Source organism: Pseudonaja textilis, chromosome 1 (genome assembly GCF_049901715.1).
Source record: "Pseudonaja textilis isolate UNSWEBS1 chromosome 1, rPseTex1.2, whole genome shotgun sequence".
NCBI lineage: Eukaryota > Metazoa > Chordata > Lepidosauria > Squamata > Elapidae > Pseudonaja > Pseudonaja textilis.
In genome coordinates this window covers 180733101-180755231 of record NC_141990.1, presented here as the reverse complement: position 1 = coordinate 180755231, position 22131 = coordinate 180733101, and the positions used below count along the sequence as shown (strand labels likewise).

Genomic DNA, 22131 nt, shown 5'->3' with positions numbered 1-22131 from the left:
TTAAGGATTAATGCAGATTTGCCTCAGTGGCATGCCTGCCTACTAGATATGTTTACTATTTTTTTATTCTTTGCTATGAATAATGCACAATTTATTGGTTCTTTTTTGAGTGCTCTTACATATTCTTTTGTGCTTTCTTTTAAAAGCTACACTCATTAGACAAATGCAAAAGTTATTATATATTTCATGATAATTCCTAGTAATGCTACTGAGATTTTAAGGATGTCATTAATGAAAATAGTATACATTGTTTTTGTCTGTTGGCAGATTATCAAATGCAGAACTGCTTACTGTACTTATGCATTAGGAAAAAAGAGAAACTCAAGTCAATAGCAAGGAAAGTTTTGCAGATGTGTGTGTGTGTGTGTGTGTGTGTGTGTGTGTGTGTGTGTTTTGCTATGGGTTATGGTTTGAATCATGCCACATTTTCTTCTTTACAACTAATAATACAGGTGGGCCAAATATGTATTCCTATTGTTTTTTATGGCAATGATAAAAATGTGTACACTTTCTAAAAAATACTCTTTGACAATATTTTTTAACATAGATAAAGAAGAAGAAAGCAGCATGGCCTCTTATTCTACCTATTTTGTTATTACAGGATTCAGGGGGATTATTTTGAGTATCCATGTAGTTTAAACTAGAACATTAGAAGAATTTCCTTCTCTTTTGTTCCATATAGACTCTCTTTCTCCACCGCCATTCACCCACATACCTACTGTTGTTCAATCAGCAGTTGAACATGTCACAGTAGCCGTTATATATTTCTAATGACAAATGGCAAATGAACAGGCAAAATATAGAATGGAATGAGCAAATTGCTAAATTGGTACATTAATCCCTCAAGTAAGAAAATCTTACTTTATCCTTATGAAAAAGAATAAGTCCTTGCTTGGAAAAAGAAAGGAAAAATGAACATTCAAATTACAAAAAAGCAGAAGGATATGCGATCAAATAGCTAACAGTAGATAGATCAGGGGTGTGAAACTCATATCCTGTGGGCCGGATGTGTCATGTGCTGGCCTTGCCCCACCCAGTTTACCAAAGGAGAAAAAAGTCCCAATACGTCATGTGATGCTGCATGAAGCCACAAGTTTGACACCCCTGAGATAGATAATGGGGGCTTAAGAACACAATTTACCAATGCTTTTTTGACTATAAAATGCCATTGATTGTATAAGTCATGCCTAGTACATTAAGCTAAAAAATCCTCTTCATACTTCTGAGAAACCACTAGAGTGAACAAGAAGCTACTGTATGAACTATGCCTGGAGAAACAAAGTGGTTTAGCATGTGGAAGTGAATGGACAAAGATGCATATTGGTCTCATAATCCTTTACCTGGTGCAACAGATGTATCATAAGAAATTAGCAAAATTGCATGTGATGATTTGTGGAATCAAAACAGGAGGCAGAAACATTAACATCTAAGTTTGTAGGTGTTGTTAGGAGGACCTAGAAGATTTCATAAAGAAAATGAAAATGTGGATTACTGTTAAGTATTTTAAAGGATAAGAATAGTGTTAATTTACATGCATATTGACCTTACAGTTGGCTGTAAAGAAATGAGAAGGGTAGGCAGATTGCCTTTTTTTTGGTTCAGATGATCAGTGTGCTGGAGGAAAAAAAAGTATTCTCATGAGAAGAATTATACTAAGGATATGTCCATGACAACAAACATCAAAATTGTCAAAACAATGTTTTTTTTCTGGTGTTAAAAGCTGGACATTGAGAAAGAGCAAAAAAAAGAAGGCAGGTGCCTTCAAATTATGTACCTGGAAGATGTTACTAAGTGTACCATGGTATATAAGATGAACCAATTAATCACTCCCAAAGCAAATAAAGACTAAATTGTTCCTTGAAGCAATGATCAGGAAACAAATGTCACACGTTTAGACATGACCAGGTGATTGATTGGGAAAAAAATAAGAATGCTTGGCAAGGTTGAGGAGGTTGGGGAAAAAAAGTTTCTTTGTGGTCAGAAAATTCACAGAGCTATTGATGGTTGCTAGAGACAAGTCAAGATAAGAATGATTTTCCTTGTAGCTGCTGGGAGGTGAGCTTGACTTGATGCCACCTAAAAGTAGTGTTTTCAATACTTCTATTGGTATTGAAGGCCCAACAGTTAAGTATTTGTCTTTTGTCCCTGTCAACTGCAACATTGAGCCTATCACAGGTTAATTTTTGAATCTTGAAATAAATAATTATTCAATCCCAGTCTTAATGATCTCTTTTCTCATATTCAGCAGTTTATTATTGTTTAATGAAAGCAGCCCTACAACAAAATTAAATGAATATTTTAATCTCCATATGTGTTCTGCTAAAACATATTTATTCAGTGCTAGCTTTGACTTTGAATGTATGTCCCTGTGTCTCTGTGTGTTTATCTCCTGGAAATTAACATTAATATAGCCTTCGGCAAAATAAACATTCATTTTGTTTATTTTCATTTTCATAAGATTAAAAATATTTTTAAGCCATGTGTCTCCTAAAACGTTATGTATCAGTTAGAGTGCAAATTGAAGAGTGCAAAAAGATCTCTTTCTCACTGCTGATAAAATGAGTAGTTGTAAGTTTTTTGTTATATGTGTTAACAAATTGGATTAATATATAAAGCACAAGAGCCTTGGCTCTGTAGAATCAAAATAACATTTGTTCTCCCCATTGTTTCTCCATAGGATTATGCTGAAAAGGAGAATACGATAGCCAAGGCTTTGGAAGACCTTAAAGCTAACTTTTATTGTGAACTTTGTGACAAACAATATTACAAACATCAAGAATTTGACAATCACATCAACTCCTATGACCATGCACATAAACAGGTGAGCAATGTGTATGTATTTACTAATAATAAGGCTCAAGTAGTAAAGGTATTTTTTACATTAGGAGCACAGTTTTTCTGCCCATTTTTTTTGCCTGAAGGTTGGATAAAGTTTAGAGAAAATTTGTGTGATAAAAATATTCACATCAGGATCATTAAAATTCTTCTGTTAAAAAAGGAATTTTCAATCCAAAAATTAGAATGTATGAGCATGCTGATGCACTGGATTAAAATAGTTCCAAAATGCTAGCAAGTGTCTAGTCAACTCCTCTCATCAGCCAAAAGTATTGTTTTATTAATAGCATTTACATTACGGCATTTACCTATTGAATAACTGCATCTGTAATGCTCCTTGATTTGGATTAACAATTAAATATTAATTGGATTTATGCATTCTATTAAGTTCCAGTCCTGGTGATCTACAAAGCACATGCACATTTTTAGAAAAGGGGACAATCTAGAGAGTAGGAAGAGACCAGTGAAGCCTGGGGAATTGACATTGTGTGTACTGAGAAACTACAAGGCTTCTGTCAATCTCAAATGAGCTTTTGAAAAGAGCAGTTCTATGTACTTTTTATTATTTTGCCTTCCATCCTGGGCAGAGAAGACATTTTTTTTTTCTGCAACTGACTTCAGCCAGGTAAGAAATCCGTCTATGTTGGAAGAAGTAAATACCTATCTGGATTAATATACGATTAGGATTGTTGGGTGTTTGTATTTTATTTTTTAATGATTTATATTATGGATTGATCAAAGCTGTTACTTGGTATCCTTAGTCATCTCTTGTTCTCCTTGCATTATATCTGCTGGTGTATGTATGGATGTTTGAAAGATTGCCTGAGGGTTAAAGCCTGCACAGTTCTTAATATTTTTGTCCTCCTTCCTCCATTCAGTTCTCCACTAGCCCCTTTAGCCTTAATTTGCATAACAAATGACTTGTACCTTCTTCTTCTTCTGAAATCCTACTCCTACAAGGTATTTAATCTGTCAAACAAGTTGCCCATTCTGCACTCTGCAGAAAGGCAAGAAAGCAGAGAATAGACATTTTCCTCTGGTTTCCTCTTTTCACAAAGGGATTTTCTTGGTAAAGAATGGATTATGACAGCAGCCAACCAGATCTCCCCCACCACACACACACCTGTAGAAGGGTACCATGGGAAGGACTAGAAGAAAATCTTAGGGATATGCACTGGAAGAAAACAGAAGGACACCTCCACCACATTATTTATGTATGTGTGTGCAAGCTTATATTCCATTAAGCACTAAGGCATAATTATTTTAGTGGCTTGTAATTATCATGCTTTGGAAAAAGATCCTGATTGTTTATACACTGGTTGTAGAGGATTACTGCTACGTGGTTTATGTTAACCAGGGGAAAAAGTTCTTTTGAACTGCTTTGCATTTATTTCATCAACTTGGGCATCTTGACTACAGATACAACTCTCAAAATTTCTCAACCAATACCTCAAGCATGGCAGAGAATTTTGTTCTTTTTAAAAATATTTTATTGATATTCCAAAGTTTAAAAACATAAAATAAAACTATATGCATTGTTATCAACATCAAGGCATCTTTTACATTTCTTTACATTTTTCAATGTATATTCCATTACCATTACATCTTACTCTTGTTACAAATCAATATATTTCATCTTACACATCTTACATCTTACATATATACATATTTACATATTTCCTCATTCTTTCCCAATTGCCATTTTATTTTCTTTTTATTTCTAAACCACTCATACCAGGCATCCCAGGCTCTATAATATATTGAATCTTCTTTGTCTTTTAATTTCAACGTTAGCCTGTCCATCTCTATACAGTCTATTATTTTCTTTATAACCATGCCCTCTGATGGTATCCTTTTCTCCTTCCAAAGTTGCACATATGAAATCCTTGCAGCTGTTAGTATATGTAATATAATGTACCTATCTTTTTTACTACATTTTTGTGTTATTATACCTAATTTAAAAAATTCTGGATTAAATTCAATTTTCTGATTTATAATTTTCTCTAGACATTGTCTGATTGTATTCCAGTATTTCTTCACTTCTGGGCATGTACACCAGATATGAAAATAAGTGCCTTTTTTTCCCCGCACTTCCAACAATTAGGTATAAATTAAACATCTTTGTCAATCTAGCGGGGTGGGGGGGTGTAGGTGTAGAACATTTTGTACAGGTTTTCCCTGTATGCTGTGGATATGGTTAATTTGTAATTTAGTCCCCACATTTTTTCCCCAATTTTCCAAATCTATATTGTGGCCAACATTTTTTTTGCCCATACCACCATCATTTCTTTGACCACCTCCTCTTCCATTTTAAAATCTAGTAAAAATTTATATATTCTTGAAATCATTTTCCCCCATTCCTTGTAGAATCCCATCTAATTGGTGTTTTTCCATATGAAATCTGTATTGTTCTTTGTCTTTTTTATATTTTGCCTGAACTTGTATGTATGACCACCAGTTTATGTTTATGTTTTGTTGATGTAATTCTTGAATCACTTTCAACCTTCCTTGTGCATCTAATGAATCTTTATAACTCCTCTTTTTTTCCATATTTATTGCATTTGGGTATATTTGTGCTTCCAAAGTTTATAACCAGTATGGTATTTTGGTATAATGATTCTTTTTAATTTTGTTCCTTATCTGAATTAGTGAGTCTCTGATCATGTGTCTCTGAAAATATGCATGATGTTTATTTTTCCCATCCCATCCCAAGCTATGCCACCCTTTCTGCAAATCGTGACCTTCTATCAACAGTGTTCTTTTATTTTCCAAATTGATCCAGTCTTTAATCCATACCATAGCTGCTGCCTGGTATTACATTTCCCAGTCAGGAAGTCATGGCAGAGAATTTTGAAAAGTAAAGATCACACATATAAAGGAAACTTAGTTTGGGAATGACCACTGTAAACATTTACCTCTGAACTGAAATGTATAGAAAGGTTTCTTATGAATATTTATAGTAGACTGATCATCCCTGAAGGCATTGGGATGGCATTAGGGTAAAGATTGGAAACCAGGCAATGATTTGTTTTCTTTATCTGGGGCAGTCTTTCTGGACGAAGGAGAGCTTGTGAGATCACCTACTTGCATTCCAGACAGCTGCTCCTTATGAGTAAACTGCAGGAACTGAGTTTTTTCTGCCAGCCTTGTGAGTTCAATGACTTGGAGTTGAGGTATTTCAACTAAATGCCTATACAGTGGGAGAATGCCTTCACTTTTATAGCAAGAGTATCAGTGGACTTCAAATTAAGACTTATACTTTATTTTTTAGAGTTTATTGAACCCCATTATGTTTGTATAGAAAAGGACTGTCAAAAACAGCATTTTGTTGGAGATGCAGGTATAATGCTTCTTTAAAACATATGTTACTACAATGTCCTATGCTTACCATGTTTTGGGAGAAAGTAGGAGAAAGTAAAAGCTACAATTTTCAGAGGATAATATTTTTTAATTAAATACAGGTAGTACTTGACTTACAACAGTTCATTTAGTGACCATTCAAAGTTATAACAGCTCTGAAAAAAGTGGCTTATGACCATTTTTCATAATTACAACCACTGCATGGTTATGTCATTCAAATGCAGATGCTTGGCAATTGACTCATATTGATGACAGTTACAGTGTCCCAAGTTCATGTGATCATCTTTTGTGACCTTCTGACAAGCAGTCATTGGGGAAGCCAGATTCATTTTACATTACTAACTTAACAACTGCAGTGATTCACTTAACAGTTGTATCAAGAAAAGTCATAAAATGGGGCAAAACTCACTTAACAAATGTCTGACTTAGCGAAAGAAATTTTGGGCTCAGTTGTGGACATAAGTCAAGGACTACCTGTATTTACTACAAGGAATTTGACAATCATACTCATAAATGTCCTCCATACCATTTCTATGAATAAAAGATTGATATTGCAGCATTTGAAATACAAATGTAGAGCTCAATTTATTCAATTCTTTGAAGACCTGCTTACATTTTCCACCTATGAGTGAATTGCCTATAAACATAAACTTTGTATAGACGAGTATAATGAAATAAACAAAATTACTGAGGATTATAGAGGGACAAAAGCAGATTATGAATGGACCTATAACAATAAGGGGAAATCTCTGAAAATATATAGAAGATTAAACCAGGAAAAGCTCCTGGATCAGATGGATTGTCAAGTTTTTATTATAAAATGTTCGAGGATGAACTTTTACAACTTCTACCAAACACAGTGGACTCTATTCTACAGGGAGGAAAGATAGTAGAGTGTTGGAAAGAGGTCAACATAGCACTAATACTTAAAGAGGGACTAATTTAACTTTAACAAGAAACTGTAGGCTGATTTCATTATTGAATACTGACTATAAGTTGCTTACAATGATTCTGATAGACTGAAAATAATTTTGCAAGAATTTATTCATAAGGGGTTTTTTTTGTGGGTTTCTACCTAAAGGATCATTAAAGGATGATATTAGAAATGTGTTGGACATTTTGGAATATTTGGAGCAACACAATGAAAAACAAGCAACATTGATTTTCTTAGATGAAGAAAAGGCTTTTGACTATTTGAATTGGGCTCTCTTTTTTCAAAGTTTTGGAAGATATGATCTTTGGAGAGAACTTAATAAAATAGGTAAGATTGATTTATGTTTCACAGAAAGCACACATAATTGTTAATGGAGGTCTAATAAAGCTGTGTGAGATACAAAAAGAAATAAGATAGAGATGCCCTCTGTCTCCTGATAGGATTGGAGGAATAAAGATTAAAAAAAAGAAACTGATAAATTAAAGGCTTTTTCAGATGACTTGGTGTTGATTATGGAAAATCCTTTAAAGTGGATTGAAATATTAATGGAAAAATTAAAAGAATGTGATGCTTTAACAGATTTTACAATCAATAAACAGATGAGGAAAATGTTAAAAAAAATGAAAATAGTACATCAAACAGAATTGATGGACAATTGATACAGCATTCAAACAGTGGCTGTTTGAAATTGTATTTTGGAGCTTTAGTTTGGATAAAAGAGTGGGAGCTGCTGAGAAATAGAAGGATTTTGGAGTTTGAAAGACATAATCTGAGATTTGTGGGATATGGATACTTGTGATATGATGAAGTCAAGGTTTTTAAAAACATTATGTTATATGTATCATTCATATGGGATCAGTGGTGATATGCTACCAGTTTGGCCCATTTCTGCCAAGCCAGTAGCGGTGATGAGCAGCAGAGACCGAACCAGTTCTCTCCACCACTCTGCTGTTGGGACCACCCACCTGCCCAGGCTCCCATAATCATTTTTATCTTTTGCTTTTGAAGTGCAGCTGCTGCTGAAGTGACCAGGAGAGTGCAGGTTTGCAGGGGATGAGTTGGAATGCCTTTGTGCCTGCACAAAGTGTGTGTTTGGTGTGTTTGTGCATGCAAAGCTGCCCACCAAGCCACACCCACCAAACTGGTGGTAAAAATTTTTTAATCCCACCACTGTATGGGATATGAATTTGTCCAGGGGAGTGTAAAATAAAATCAAGAGAGGAATTGATAGCAGAGAGTAGAGAAGTAGAGTAGAGTAGTTATCACTAGTTCTATTAATTACCCATTATTAGATTTAGTAAAAGAATATATTGTTTTGATTAAGTTTGAGTAGAATTTTGTATAGATTATGAACAAGTAATTGCTAAAATACATACATTTTTATTGAAACTTGAAGCAATAGAACAAGTAAAAAATTATGATAAGACTAAAATTATACCTACAGATAAAAGAATGGGAAAAGTAGGTGGTTTAAAGGATTGAAATTGACATCGTTATAGTCTTAAAGAGAACTTTTATAAAGTGACGTGCTATTAGTGTTTGCCACTAGATTCATTGTCTAAAATGTATAAAGTGACTTCAGATTTATGCTGAAAATTTGAACAACAAAAAAGGACATTTTATCATTTTGGATGGAGTTGTAAAAAGCTAGAAAAATTTGGATTCAAATACATAGACTGATTCAGAGGATTTTAAAGGATAAAAATATTTATCATTATCTGCAGTAGAAGAGTGGTTAGTCAAAGGGATAGAACTTCCTGAAAATGGCCAAAATTACTTTCTTTGCTCAGAGCAAAAACAATATCTATGTTTATGGCTGACTGGAAACTCCTTATGGAAATTTGCATAAAACAAAAATATTTTTCATGGTTTTGAGGATTAGATAGGATAGACCAGGACTGTCAAATTCTCAGCCCTCAGGCCGGATACGTCACACACCGACCACGTCCATACCCGATTTAGCAAAGGGGGAGAAAGTACTGATATGTCACGTGTTGCCACCATGACAATATGAGTTTGACATCCCTGGGTTAGATTATAGAAGGAAGAGAATCAAGTTGTAATCTTAGAGTAAGATGAAAATTTATATTTGTATTTGTAATTGTTGTAACACTACTTTGTATCATTTGTTCTTTCTTTTCTATTTTTCTTTTACTTTCCTGCCCTTACTTGCAATAACATTACCCCTTTTAGGAGAGCTACATATGTTTGCTTTTATGCATTTGCATGCGTGCGCGCACGCGCGCACACACACACACACACACACACCTACACATATAGGTGTTTCAAATATTTTTAATGTAGAATTTAAACTCATGTATTGCGAAGCAATCCCCACTGAATTCCACAGAGTCTAGTTTTCAATGAAATTGTTTCAGCGTAAATGTAAATTTTTAAAAAGGGTGCTTGAGAATAAGGTTTGACACATACTGCATCATTCACTGACTGAAATTAAAGTTTACAACAGTGACCTTTTCAAACAAAAATTGGAAAAGTCAAGAAGTCAGGAAAGTTCCCACATGTACTTACTGTTCAGCTGCAGCCTCACTGACAGCTGCCATTTTGCATCCTAGAAAACCTTGAGAATAGCGGCAAACCCATTTGAGGATGCATCCTGAGCAAAGGACCATTGCCAGAAGAGATTTCCTCTTATTGTCTCTTAGACAAGCCTTTGGAACTGACCTGTGCTACCCAACCCCATGTTATCCTCCCCACAATGCACTAGGGAAGAGAACATTGAAAAGCAACAGGACCATTTTCACTCCCAAATTCAGAAGAAAAAGAAAGAAAAGGGAGAAATATTGGCATCAGTAAGCAGCGGTGGCGGAATGGTTAGAACGCAGCATTGCAGGTTAACTCTGTTGACTACCAGCAGTTCAATCCCAAGGGGGCTCAAGGTTGATTCAGTCTTCCAAGGTTTGGTAAAATATTGCCCACAGATTATTGGGCGGCAATAAGCAATAAGGCTGTAGGGCACTGTGAAGCAGTATATAAGTATAAATGCTTAATTACTATCAGATGATAAGTAAAATGTATAGATTGGGTGATTGAGTGATTGATTTTAAAAGGGGAACATTTAATATAAATAGATCTTCCCCAAACTGCCTTTCTGCTGTCTATGAATAGAGAGGGAGAATGCATTTTAAAGGGAGCATTTTCACTCAGTCTTATTTAATTTGTCTGACACATTTCCACCTCCAGTGAAGGCTTCCTGATTTTTTTCCTTCTCATTTTTTTCCCCTCTCTGAAATGTTTCATGAGACCAAAGGCTTTTTTCTGTCATTTGGCCTGTTAGCTAAAGTAAACAGTAATCTGTTACCACATAAATTAGCCTCTCAACCTTTAAGTGGTTTGTGATTATGATTCATACAGAAGCATGGAAAATGGAGCATCTCACTGGAGACAAGCAAACAGGATATTTAAGGAGGATAAATTATTTTACTTTGTTTTGCTTGTTAGCATGCTGTGTAAATATTTGACAAAATAAAGTCATTGTGAGAAATATACAGATGTATTCTTTTTAAATTCTCTTTTGGTTGAGAGGACTGTGAATTTTGACCGAGGACACCGTTAAACCTATTTTAAATATCAAGAAATTTAAATTTAGTGGTGCAGTTGAAGGGACTTTGAAAAACTAGCACCAAGGGTTTATTCTTCTTTTAGTACTAGGAGGTTTTGTCATCATTTCTCATGAATGAGAAAATTAGGGTTGGTATTTATCTGCAATGGATTCCATGATGTATTTATTGTCCACTGCATCCCAGGCCAAGTTTAAGATGTTGGTGCTGAGCTTTGAAACATGTTTAGAATCAGAAAAATGCCTATCTTATTATGAACCTGCTCAGTTACCCAATTGCTTAAGAAACACGAATCTTGGTTATTTAGTATAGAACAGTTTTCCATCTGTTTGGTGCTCAGGGATGCAACATGGAATTTGCTCCCTTCAGGAAGATGCATCAAGTCCCCTCTATCCCAGCATACTTTCTATGTAAAATAGCAAAACAACAAAAAAGTTTTTATACAAGTTTTTAATTGTTAAGAGTCATTTTATATAGTTTGTTTTGTTCTTCTTTCATATTTATGTCGAGAATATAAAAAGAAAATAAAGATACAAATTATGAAAAATAATAATCATATTTGCATATCTCTTAGCATTCCTCCTCCTGTTACTACTACTACTACTACTACTACAACTACTACTACTACTACTGTGAAGTAGGACATCCATCATTTCTCTCCCTTTAGGATAGCACAGCAAATAAATAGTTGTTTCTGGTTCCAGTTTTTCCCTATTACCGTGATCTTACTTTTTAGCAGTTAATTGGATCCATGTTGCTATTGTTCACTTTTCCTAGACAGCACCTCATTATTTCAGGCAATTAACTACAAAAATTATTTGATGAAAGCTGCCTCTTTTTCATGGGAACAGCTTTTTACTTTATTTGGATGGAAAAAGGTTGAAATTAAAGCCACATTGTGTATTCTCCAAGCAAGACTGAGAACGGCTGGCTTCATCAACATGGAGTGTGCAAAACTTTTTGTACAAATCAAAATATTTGCATTTTTCTGGCTTCATACTCAATGGGGCAGCTAACATTATACCATATGGGATTATACCTGGATTTTGTTTTCTGAGAATCAGCACTGTTTATTTTATTTTTTTGCTTTGCAAAACCATGGTAATGTGAAAAAAAAAACCCCATGGTTAGCTTTAAATCGATTAAAAAAGGAGTAGAAACAGTCTTGTCAATACTATGATAAAAGTGACATCTTTTATAACTAATAATGTGCAATCTTTTTATGGCCTTACCTTTCTCTAAATTTATTCAATAGTTTTAATACATTTATGGTTAACATTGCTTAGAAATAAAACATTACAGTAATCAATTTTATATTGCTTTTCAGTATAATTTTAACTGATATTTGTTCTGTGGCTGAGGCAACAGTATTCACTACTTAATCAAACTACTTCAGAAATGCAATATGTACAAATTTGGCACAATGCCTGATAGATTTTATCATACATTATCTATAGCACATGCTAACCAGAAACTGAATGAAATGGGGGAGGGATATCATTAACACTTCCATTCATTGTGCATTTAATATAAAAACATTCATTATTAAATATCAACACAGTTGTTTTGCTATTTTTAGCTTTATTAATACAGATCGGATGTATCCCACAAATTCATTCCCTTTGCATTTCATTGTGTCCTGACTGAAACTGCATTTCCAAAATCTACAGGCAAACTGGATTGATAAATTGATACTTACAGTTCACAATTTTTAACAGAAATATAAACCTGATTCCAAAGAAGTAAAAATAAATGCAAAGTACAGAGGGTTGTGTTTTTCCTTTCATTCAATTGAAACTGCCTGCACAAGTCCTTGCCATTTTCTTGGTAAGCAGTGGTGGCATTCGACTGGTTCTGCCCGGTTGTGGAGAGCCAGTAGCAGCGATGAGCAGTGGAGACCGAACCGGTTCTCTCCACTGCTCTGTGTTTGCCCCACCTGCCCATCTGGGCTCCCATACTCACTTTTATGGCCAGAATTCAAAGCGCAGCTACTTTGTGCGGCACAGAATAGTGCCGCACGGCAGCTGCTGCAGCGACCAGCATCGAGTTAGAACACCTGCGCAAATGCTTCTGTGCCTGTGTATAGTGTGCATTTGGCATTTGCATGCACACAAAGTGTGTGCACGTGCACAAAGTGCACCCACCAAGCTATGCCCACTAAACCAGTGGCAACTTTATTTGAATACCACCACTGTTGGTAACGTTATCTGAAAGTGGTTAGACATTCTTCTCTCGCAGGACTAAGAACAAGTGATTGGCCCAGGTCACCCAGCTGGCTTCATGCCAAAGACAAGCCTAGAATTCACAGTCTCCCAAATTCTATCCTGATCATTAAACATTGCACCAAACTGCACCAAGCTAAAGAAGTAAAAAGTATGAAGGACTAAGTACAAAAGAGACGTTGTGGGTGTTTCTTCACTGGAGGCTTTTAAGTAAAGACCGGGGGATTGGGCTAGAAGACCTCCAAGGTCCCTTCCAACTCTGTTCTGAGAAATGTACAAAATGTGCACATGAGAAGAAATGCCGAAACCAAAATTACAATGCCAGATTTTGTAAAATAAGAAAACTCTATTTCTATAGTTGTATGGTACCATGTCTAATACAGATTTACCCCATGATAATTTCATGAAGATTTCTCTATTATTGCAGCCATTATCATTGTCGCATATAAATGATTTTATGACAAAGCCTCAAATGTATTTGTCTACAATAATAATATCCTCTGTCATGTTGATGGGATGCTTAAAAAAGACACCATAGTCTGGAAGGCATCATTGCTTGAATGTTCTTAATTTGGCAGAGAAGGTTGAAATTGAATCTATTTGCAGTTCAATTTTAAATGTGCAGTCAAATGGGCAATTAAATGTGGATCTTTTGTTTATTTTACATGTCCCCGAATTCCAGTTATGATGATTGGGATAATGATTGAAATGCAAGATTTTACATTTATTTTTAATCAACTCAATTTGTATCAGGAGATGTTCCTCCATTCCTTCTTCCCCTCAGGTCAATACCAGATAGCAGATGGAATTTTCTAGAAATTTTAATCTAGATCTCTCATATCTTAGTCCAATACTTTAATCTCTTCACTCTCTGGATTCCAAGTTATGAATAAGGAATCAATCGTTTGTAGTGCCATGCTGCCATCCTGTGTGCTACAGAAGGTTCTGGGGAGATCTTGGAGACATATTCACTTCACCCATTCACTTCACAGCTAGGCCTCATATATACTCTGTGTGTGTGTGTGTGTGTGTGTGTGTGTGTGTGTGTGTGTATAAATTCAGCTTTGTTCGGGTATTTTCCCACGTCATTGTAGTTGTGCTTTTAAAGTTGTAGCAACGTTTCGGGAGAATCTCGTCTGCCATTATCAGGCTTCTGTATTGTGTTTGTCTGTGAGTCAGACTTTCACAGCCATTTCAGTTTTAAAACTGAATATATATTTTACCACCAGAAAACTTTCTACAAAAACTTGACACACAGAAAATTAGTAAAAATAGGCTATCATTCACTGCTATGTAGTTCTGGAAACTTAATTATTCACCACACTGAAAAATCTTTTATCATTTTTAAGGTTTCTTGAAAACAAAATCTGAAAATAGACTCAAAAGGAAAATCCACATGATACATTTGGTGTTTATCTGAAATGCATTTTAATAACTTTATTTTAATGGTATCACTATCTGCATAATTGCAATTAGGGTTCCATAAACTGGAATATTTTCAGTCCACACGGAGAATGGCAATTGCAAGGGAAAGAATGATATCATTGCAATGTGCCCTTTGTTACTTTTCCTCCATTCTGTGTTGACATGAAAATTCTCATGCATAAGACGAGATTTCTAAAACAACAAGACATCTCTGGAACATGAAAAGAAGCAAACGAAAAGCAAAAAACAGCAGAACTCTTAGTAGCTATCGTTCAAAAATACCATTAGAATATTATATCCAAAATTGGTGGATGGTGGTGATGGTAGTATTATATCTGGGATTAAAGGATGCTGTCATGTAAGGAAGTACTTCTGCATTGTAATAAGAAAGATTCAAGCTGAAGATACAGCCCTTTAAGACCATTGAAACAGCATAGTGTTGGCAGCTCATAGGAAGCACACTTTAAGGTATGATTTTATTTATTTTTTTATTTTTTCAAGCAATTATAAGATAACATGTATAAGTATAAACATAGTTATGCATACATGAAATGGATACATATAAGAAAAATAAAAAGAAACAGTAGGACAGGTGCGGTAGGCACGTTGGTGCGCTTATGCACGCCCCCTAGAATAATGATGTTCCCAAATGCTCCCAAATGCTTACTAAAACAATGTAAATCCAAATAATTAATAATTTCAATGCTTTCTAGTCATCAGAGAATCAATACCAATACCAATATATGCTATATTTTTCAGAATTTTTAAATTGTCATTTAGGATAGGGATGAATACTAAAAAACACAAGGAGGAACTTTGGATAACTACGTAGTTCTGTTTAATTCATTTTAATTCAGTTTAAAGTTAAAGAAAAAATAATGATCTTTTTTACCTAGTTTTTTGGAATATACTTTCTGGCATATCACTCAAATGCAACCTTCTGGCCCCAAAAGGGGTTGTACAGCTCCAATTTAGAAGGTTTCCCTTCCTTCCAAAATGCTGTTATGTTGGGAATAGGCAAATCATTGACTGATGTTGGATGTTACTTCTCCCCAATTCTCCCTACCAAATAGTCACAGAGTCACAGGACAAAAGCATCTAATGTCATTTACATAGCCCAAAGTTTAGATGGAAGATCACTGTGCAATGGAATGTTTAACAGGCCCCCTTGGTATAATTTGAGATGAAGAACTTATATACCACTTCACAGTGCTTTACAGCCCTCTCTAAGCATATCAGCATATCTCTTCAAACAATCTAGGTCCTCATTTTACCAATCTTGGAAGGATGGAAGGCTGAGTCAATCTTGAGCCTGGTGGGCTTAGTCAATCTTGAGCCTGCCAAATTGCAGGCAGCTGGCAGGCAGCAGAAGTAGCCTGCAGTACTACATTCCAACCACTGCGCCACCACAGCTCTTAAGTGAAAGATGCCTTCTTGTGGTCTCTGTCGGGCCATAGCAGTGACACTTTATGACAAATCATCTACAGTATATCTAGGCACATTGCAGACCAACAATGCTTTACACCTCCCCCACAAGCAGAAACACACACATACAGTCAGTATTACATCCACATCCAGAATTTCTAAGTATTTTTTCCCCAGCAGGCACATCATTCCCAAATTCAAATTTGGGAATGATGTGCACATTTTTTTTCATTTGGAGGCTTCTAGGCTGTTTGTATTATTTATGTGTGTGTGTGTGTGTGTGTGTGTGTGTGTGTGTGTGTCTGTGTGTGTGTGTACCCGCGAAAACTTAAGAAAACACACACACACACACACACACACACACACACATTGATTTCAATGGGCAAGCGCAAACAATTTTACATTCATATTCTGACCAGCTTATGAGCCTTCCCCATCCCCAAGTACAGCTATGTTAACATTTCCAGCAGCAGTATAATGATCGCTCTCATTCATCTTTCAGCATATGCTGTCCAGCAGCTTCACTTTTCAATCCTGGCACTGCATATATAAAACCAGCACTGTTACTGCTAAAGGTCAAGGTAATATATAGGCATGAAATGAAATGAAGGACATTAACAGAATCTCCAATTCCATTTTTGGGAATCAGTTGTTCTTTCTAACGACAATGATGATAACATTGCAGGTAGCCTTCGACTTACGACAGTTTTGTTTAGTGCCTGTTCAGTTACAACAGCACTGAAAAAGGTCGCATGTTTCACACTTACGATCTTTGCCACATCCCCGTGGTCACATAATAAAAATTCAGAAGCTTGGCAACGGACTCATAGCTATGACAGATGTAGTGTTCCAGGATCATGTGATCACTTTTGGCGATCTTTTGATGAGCAAAGTCAAATGGGGGACCCAGATTCACTTCACAACTGTGGCAAGAAAGGTAATAAAATGGTGCAAAATTCACTTTAACAAATGTCTTGCTGAAAAACAACAATGTTGCCCCAAAGGTGCTTTTTTTTCAAGAGGCAACTGGGCTTTCTGGTTTTTCTTTGAAGACGTTTCGCTTCTCATCCAAGAAGAACTGAAGAAGCTTCTTGGATGAGAAGCAAAATGTCTTCAATGAAACACCAGAAAGTCCAGTTGCCTCTTGAAAAAAAAGCACCTTTGGGACAACCATGACCTGGATGACTGAGAATCTCCATAGACAACAAAATGTTGGCCTCAATTGTGGTTTTAAGCCGAGGACTAACTGTAATAACAATGATAGCAATGTTGATGATGATTACTATTCAAGGTTGTACAAATTGCATACAAAATAGCACTGAACAGAACCTGCTAAAAGCTTTTTCAAGCCAAAACTTTTCTCACGGCAACTATTGATGAAATATGCACGCATATAAAAGTACATTTTTTAAAAAGAAAAGGCCCCATACTTTTGAAAGTGAAAAGTGAAAAAGGAGAGTTATGCTTTGAAGATAATGTTTTATTGGGGAAACCTTTATAATAAAAATAACATTTTTTAAAAAAGCAGAACTAAAATGGGATTTTAGAGAACTTGTGTTAAAAGCTCCATTAGGGAAAATTGTGAATAAAAGCTTTATATGCCAAGGAACTTTATTAGCAAAAGTTGGTTTTGTTTTTCTTCTGCAGTTCTATTAAATCCCAGTGGTCCCAAATACTGCATCACTAATATGAACAGAAAACTGATTTAGTCTGATCTATACATCTTAATGAATAGTGTTATCTAAGCATAGCACTGAATTTGTTATATGCCATTGTCCATTGTCTAATGAATTGTTGCAAGTACAGAAATTTTGGAAGAATACAGACTCTACATCCTCTATAAAAGTTTTTCTTTTTCTTTTCTCTCTATCTTCTTTTCTCGCTCTTTCTTTTTTGGAGTAGGGGGAAACATTCAGTTGCTGACTCCTGGCATCCGCATGGACTAATACCTGAAGTTTTCTTGGCACTATTTCATAAATGGTTTGCCATAACTTGCTTCCTAGAAGTGAAGAAGACTGACTGGCCCAAGGTCACCCAGTTGGTTTTGTGCCTAAGGCAGGACTAGAATTTACAGTCTCCTGGTTGCTACCTTGATACTTTAATTACTATATCAAACTGTACCTTTCTACAAAGTTTGCTCTATTAATTTTAATAGTAAAATAATCCTTTTCTCCTGCTTTTCTCCCAACATTGGTTTCTAAAATATCTTGCAGTTAAAATCCCCAGAAAGGTACCAGATTTACTTGCCCTTACACCAGAGCGTAAATTAGTCAGAAAGATTGAAGGGAGAGGGTTTTTTCCCATTATTCCTTAGTCTATTTAAAATTCCTGATCTTTTACCTCATTTCCTTTTTCTATGCAACCGCTTCTTTTCTTTGTTTGTTGTAAATCCATAGCACTGAAGAATTAGTTAGAATCTCCTCTGCAATTACAAAGATGGTGTGTGTGTGTGTGTGTGTGAGGAATCAGAAAGCTGCTCCATAAAGAAACTGCCCAATTCTTAGCAGATGATCTTGTGAGTATGAAATCCATAGTGAATTGCAGAGAACAATAAAGAATAAAGAAACCATTAGACAGCATATCACTGAGGCAATCATCGTTGGCGCCATCTTGGATCAAGGAGGTGGTATTCAGCGGGTTCTGACTAGTTCTGGAGAACTGGTAGCGGAAAGTTTGAATAGTTCAGAGAACTGGCAAATACCATCTCTGACTGGCCCCACCCCATCTATTCTCTGGCTCCCGAGACCCAGCGGATCTTCTTTTGTTGCCCTGCACAGGAAAATGGAGCTGGAAAGCAGATTAGTGGGGTGGGGAGGGAATAGGATTTGTAGTAACCTTCCTCCAGGAGTGGGGAAGGAATCGAGATTTTACAGTATCCTTCCCCCACTTCCCCTGCCATGCACACCAAGCCACGCCACACCCACAGAACTGGTAGTAAAAAAATTTGAATCCCACCACTGCCTTACATTAACCATAACGGGATTGTGCCCCTCTAACCTTTTATACAATGTATCTTCCTGAAGCATCTTTTGTCTCATCCAAAGGCCACATAGGAAGCAGCTTAAAGGTTGACTTTAATTATTTCAGTTTTAAAGTAGCAACTTCTCTGTTTTCTCATGGACACCATCTAGCATATGTCACTGGTAATGTGGTTGATCATGTGACCAGGAGTTGGGCTGTCCCACGCTCTTATTGGCCATTTTGAGCTACTGCAAGTCTTTGCCCCTTCCTTCCCCATTCTTGGATTTTCAAGGCTATTTTGACTTGACAAGCAGAGATTGGACATCTGGCTTTGGAAAGGATGCCAGTCATCATAATGCCTAATTGGCATCTTTTGAGGTGATTATCAGGTCTTCCAATAAATAAATAAGTAAAAGGGTTTAAGGACTCTTTTGAACAAACATTAGACTTACTTTCTGAACATAGATTTAGAGCCGTTTGGATACTTTTGTATAAAATTAGCATTCCGTCTACTTAGAGGCCACTTGGAAGGTCAATTTAAACCTCCTGTTGCGAGTTATGCGTAGCTGGCTCTGTCTCTTGTTTACTTTGGGAAGGCAAGGGAGATATTCTCTTGCCTATTCCTATGCAATTTTGCCTATTCTGTGGACTACTTCCAGGTGCTGCTAGGATCATGGCCACTCATTTTCAGCATTATCACTAAGGATGGAGCAAATGTTTGTCGCTTTGAGGGCCTTTCCATATGGACTATATGTAAATATGCACACATAGAAGGTATTTTTGCTAGAATTGGCACTGGCAGTGAAGCAAAGCAGATACCACTTCATTTGAGCAGCAACTTAAGCCAGTATCTTCTGCACATTAACATGCAGAGTGTATATGCACCCTGCATATAAAAGTTAAGCCCTCCCAATGATTGTGCCAGATCTTTGGAAAGAATAACTAAACTTTCATATTTCAAGGAATGGAACTCCTTGGTTCTAGACATTTCCAGAACTGAAATGCAGTCTGAATGATTAACTATTACCCCCATGTTAATTTTAATATCCTTATCTCTAGAAAAATTTAATACCACAGCAGTGATAAAGGGGATGATTAAGCAGTCTGATGAAATCAGAGATGCACAATCACCCTGCAAGCCCCACCTATTTACTCCCTGTGTTGTTGAAACTTCATGGTGCACTAATAGAGAAGGCAGCCTCCCCTCTCCCCTCCAAACCTTTGTTTTTTAGTTTTATTTTTGTAACCCACAAGATGGGCAGCAAATAAATTTGATAAATAAATAAAACAAATGTATGTTCAAAAGAGATCTTGTGGTGCAATTGTGCAGTGCTACTTTTGTCATTTTAAGTCTATGAATGCCTATTAGTACAACAAATTCTAATTGTTCATGTTTTTCCTAAACTGAAACTTAGTAAATTTATTAAATTGTAACATACCTATTATGTTACAATTAACAAAATTATTATTAATATTATTACATTGTTATTATTAATCAGTCAGGCATGACTGGTTAAAACAAAAACAAACACACCTATGTTTGTAAATTCAGATCTTTTAGTGTCAAGAATCAGGATTACTAAATTCAGCATCCCAAATCAATTAATATGATGCATTTATACCTTGCTTTTCTCCCTGAGTTCAAGACATTGTGCATGATCCTATCCTTCTTCCCTACTCCAGTTGTGTTCATACTGAAGTCAAGTCTTTGAGATAATTGGTCCAGGGTGGTCCACTGATTTTCATGGCTAAAAGGACTGTGAAGGTGACTCTTCCCATTGTAATTGTATGTTCTAATCACAAGGATAGCCCAGTTCTAAAAACAAAATAAAATAACAAAAAGTGAAACAAATATAACAACCAAGTTACCATTAGAAAAATAAAGAAGCAGAAAATAGTATAGTCTTTCTGGGGAAAAAAAGAAAGAAATAATATAGCAGTTCTGCAACATAAAGAAAGTGAATGGTTTCTGAAGTCAGCAGTTTCAATCAATTTTCTATTGTGTGTATGAGTTTTGTAAGAGAAATAGGAAAAATATGAAATACTGACTATCTTTGTGAGTGGGCAGTTCTGATGATGTTTGCCACGAAAGTGGCTTGGTGCACTGCTGGGAAACCGATTTTATTTCCCCATTTGAAGCGCTATCACTGACAATAAAATTGCCTGAAATATGAAATAATGGCAGCTGGTATTTAATGTGACAGGGAGTACATGAGGCTTTGGCCTTTCATGTGCTTTAATGGTGTGCTTTAGAAAGTAACCACACAGTAAGTGACACGTCAATTTATTAAATACAATTGTCCCAAAACAAATTCACCACAGTTTTCTGTTCAGAAGAACACACTATATGCCAGCTTAATTATGTGGGTTTTCCCTTGTTTCCTGAAATCTTGAAAGCCCTTGTCACTTATTTTTTCCAAATTGGGCACTTCGGAGTATGGTGCTCTTTCTTTGGGCTTTTAATTTTTTACACGAGGAAAGAGAAGTCTTAAGATCTTTCACACTTTCTATAATAGTCCCTACCTGAAGAAATTTCTGAAGAGGGCTAGGACTGCTCTGAAAGATTCCCCATCACACAATTCATGTCCCATTAGTTCTACTGATGTCTTCCCTTCTACATTTAATAGCACTAGGTGGGGAGTCATTTCAGCAGGATCTCAGCAGGGCCAAAAGGTAAGCCTCTCCTGACACAGTTACATATTTGTGGCTGCAGATTCCCGAGAAAACCCACATTTGTTCCCAATTTGACAACAATGAGAAATGATGTTTCTGAGCCACATAGCTGTAATATGGCAGTTACTTATTGAGCTATTTCAGTACAATCCCATTTTCTTCCAAAAAACTCAAGGTCACCCAACCCCCAACCCCTATTTATCCACACAATAAATCCTATGAGGTAGGTAAGATCATGTGCTAGAGAAGCCAACAGGGTTAATACCCCACCCCCAACTTGCTATTCTAATTGTAGCATTCTGTTTTTTTCTCTCATTTTTATTTTTATTATTATTATTTGGATCCTGTGGAATGAACTCGATAAATAAACATGTAGAAATAAATGCAAATCATTGTGTAGGGATTTGTTAATACAAATGAATTTAAGCTTGTTGAGGAAGCCCAAATAAGTAGCACATTCCTGAGTAGGCTTTAAACTGAAGCAGCATCTGAAGTGATACTTGCAAGAAAAAAAGTCAGATCTTCTTAAGAAGTGCTGATCCCTTGGAAGAGGTAAGCACTTAGCTACCGCTGTTTGTGAACCCATACTAAACCAAATGTGTCCCTGTGCAGTTGTTGCCCCAGCCATCTTTTAAAGACATAAAACTATCCCCTAATGGCTTGTGATAATTAAACTCCCATAACACTCCTGTTAATACAGGGGTGTCAATCCTCCCAT

At 36.0% G+C, this 22131-nt stretch overlaps 1 protein-coding gene across 1 annotated transcript in view; it reads left to right on the top strand.

Moving 5' to 3' along the window:
- ZNF804A (zinc finger protein 804A) overlaps positions 1 to 22131 on the top strand; it is a 254028-nt gene that overhangs the window by 185437 nt on the left and 46460 nt on the right. The window contains exon 2 of the mRNA XM_026696720.2: positions 2678 to 2821. Coding sequence (XP_026552505.2) covers positions 2678 to 2821 — 144 coding nt within the window. The remainder of the gene's footprint in view (positions 1 to 2677; positions 2822 to 22131) is intronic.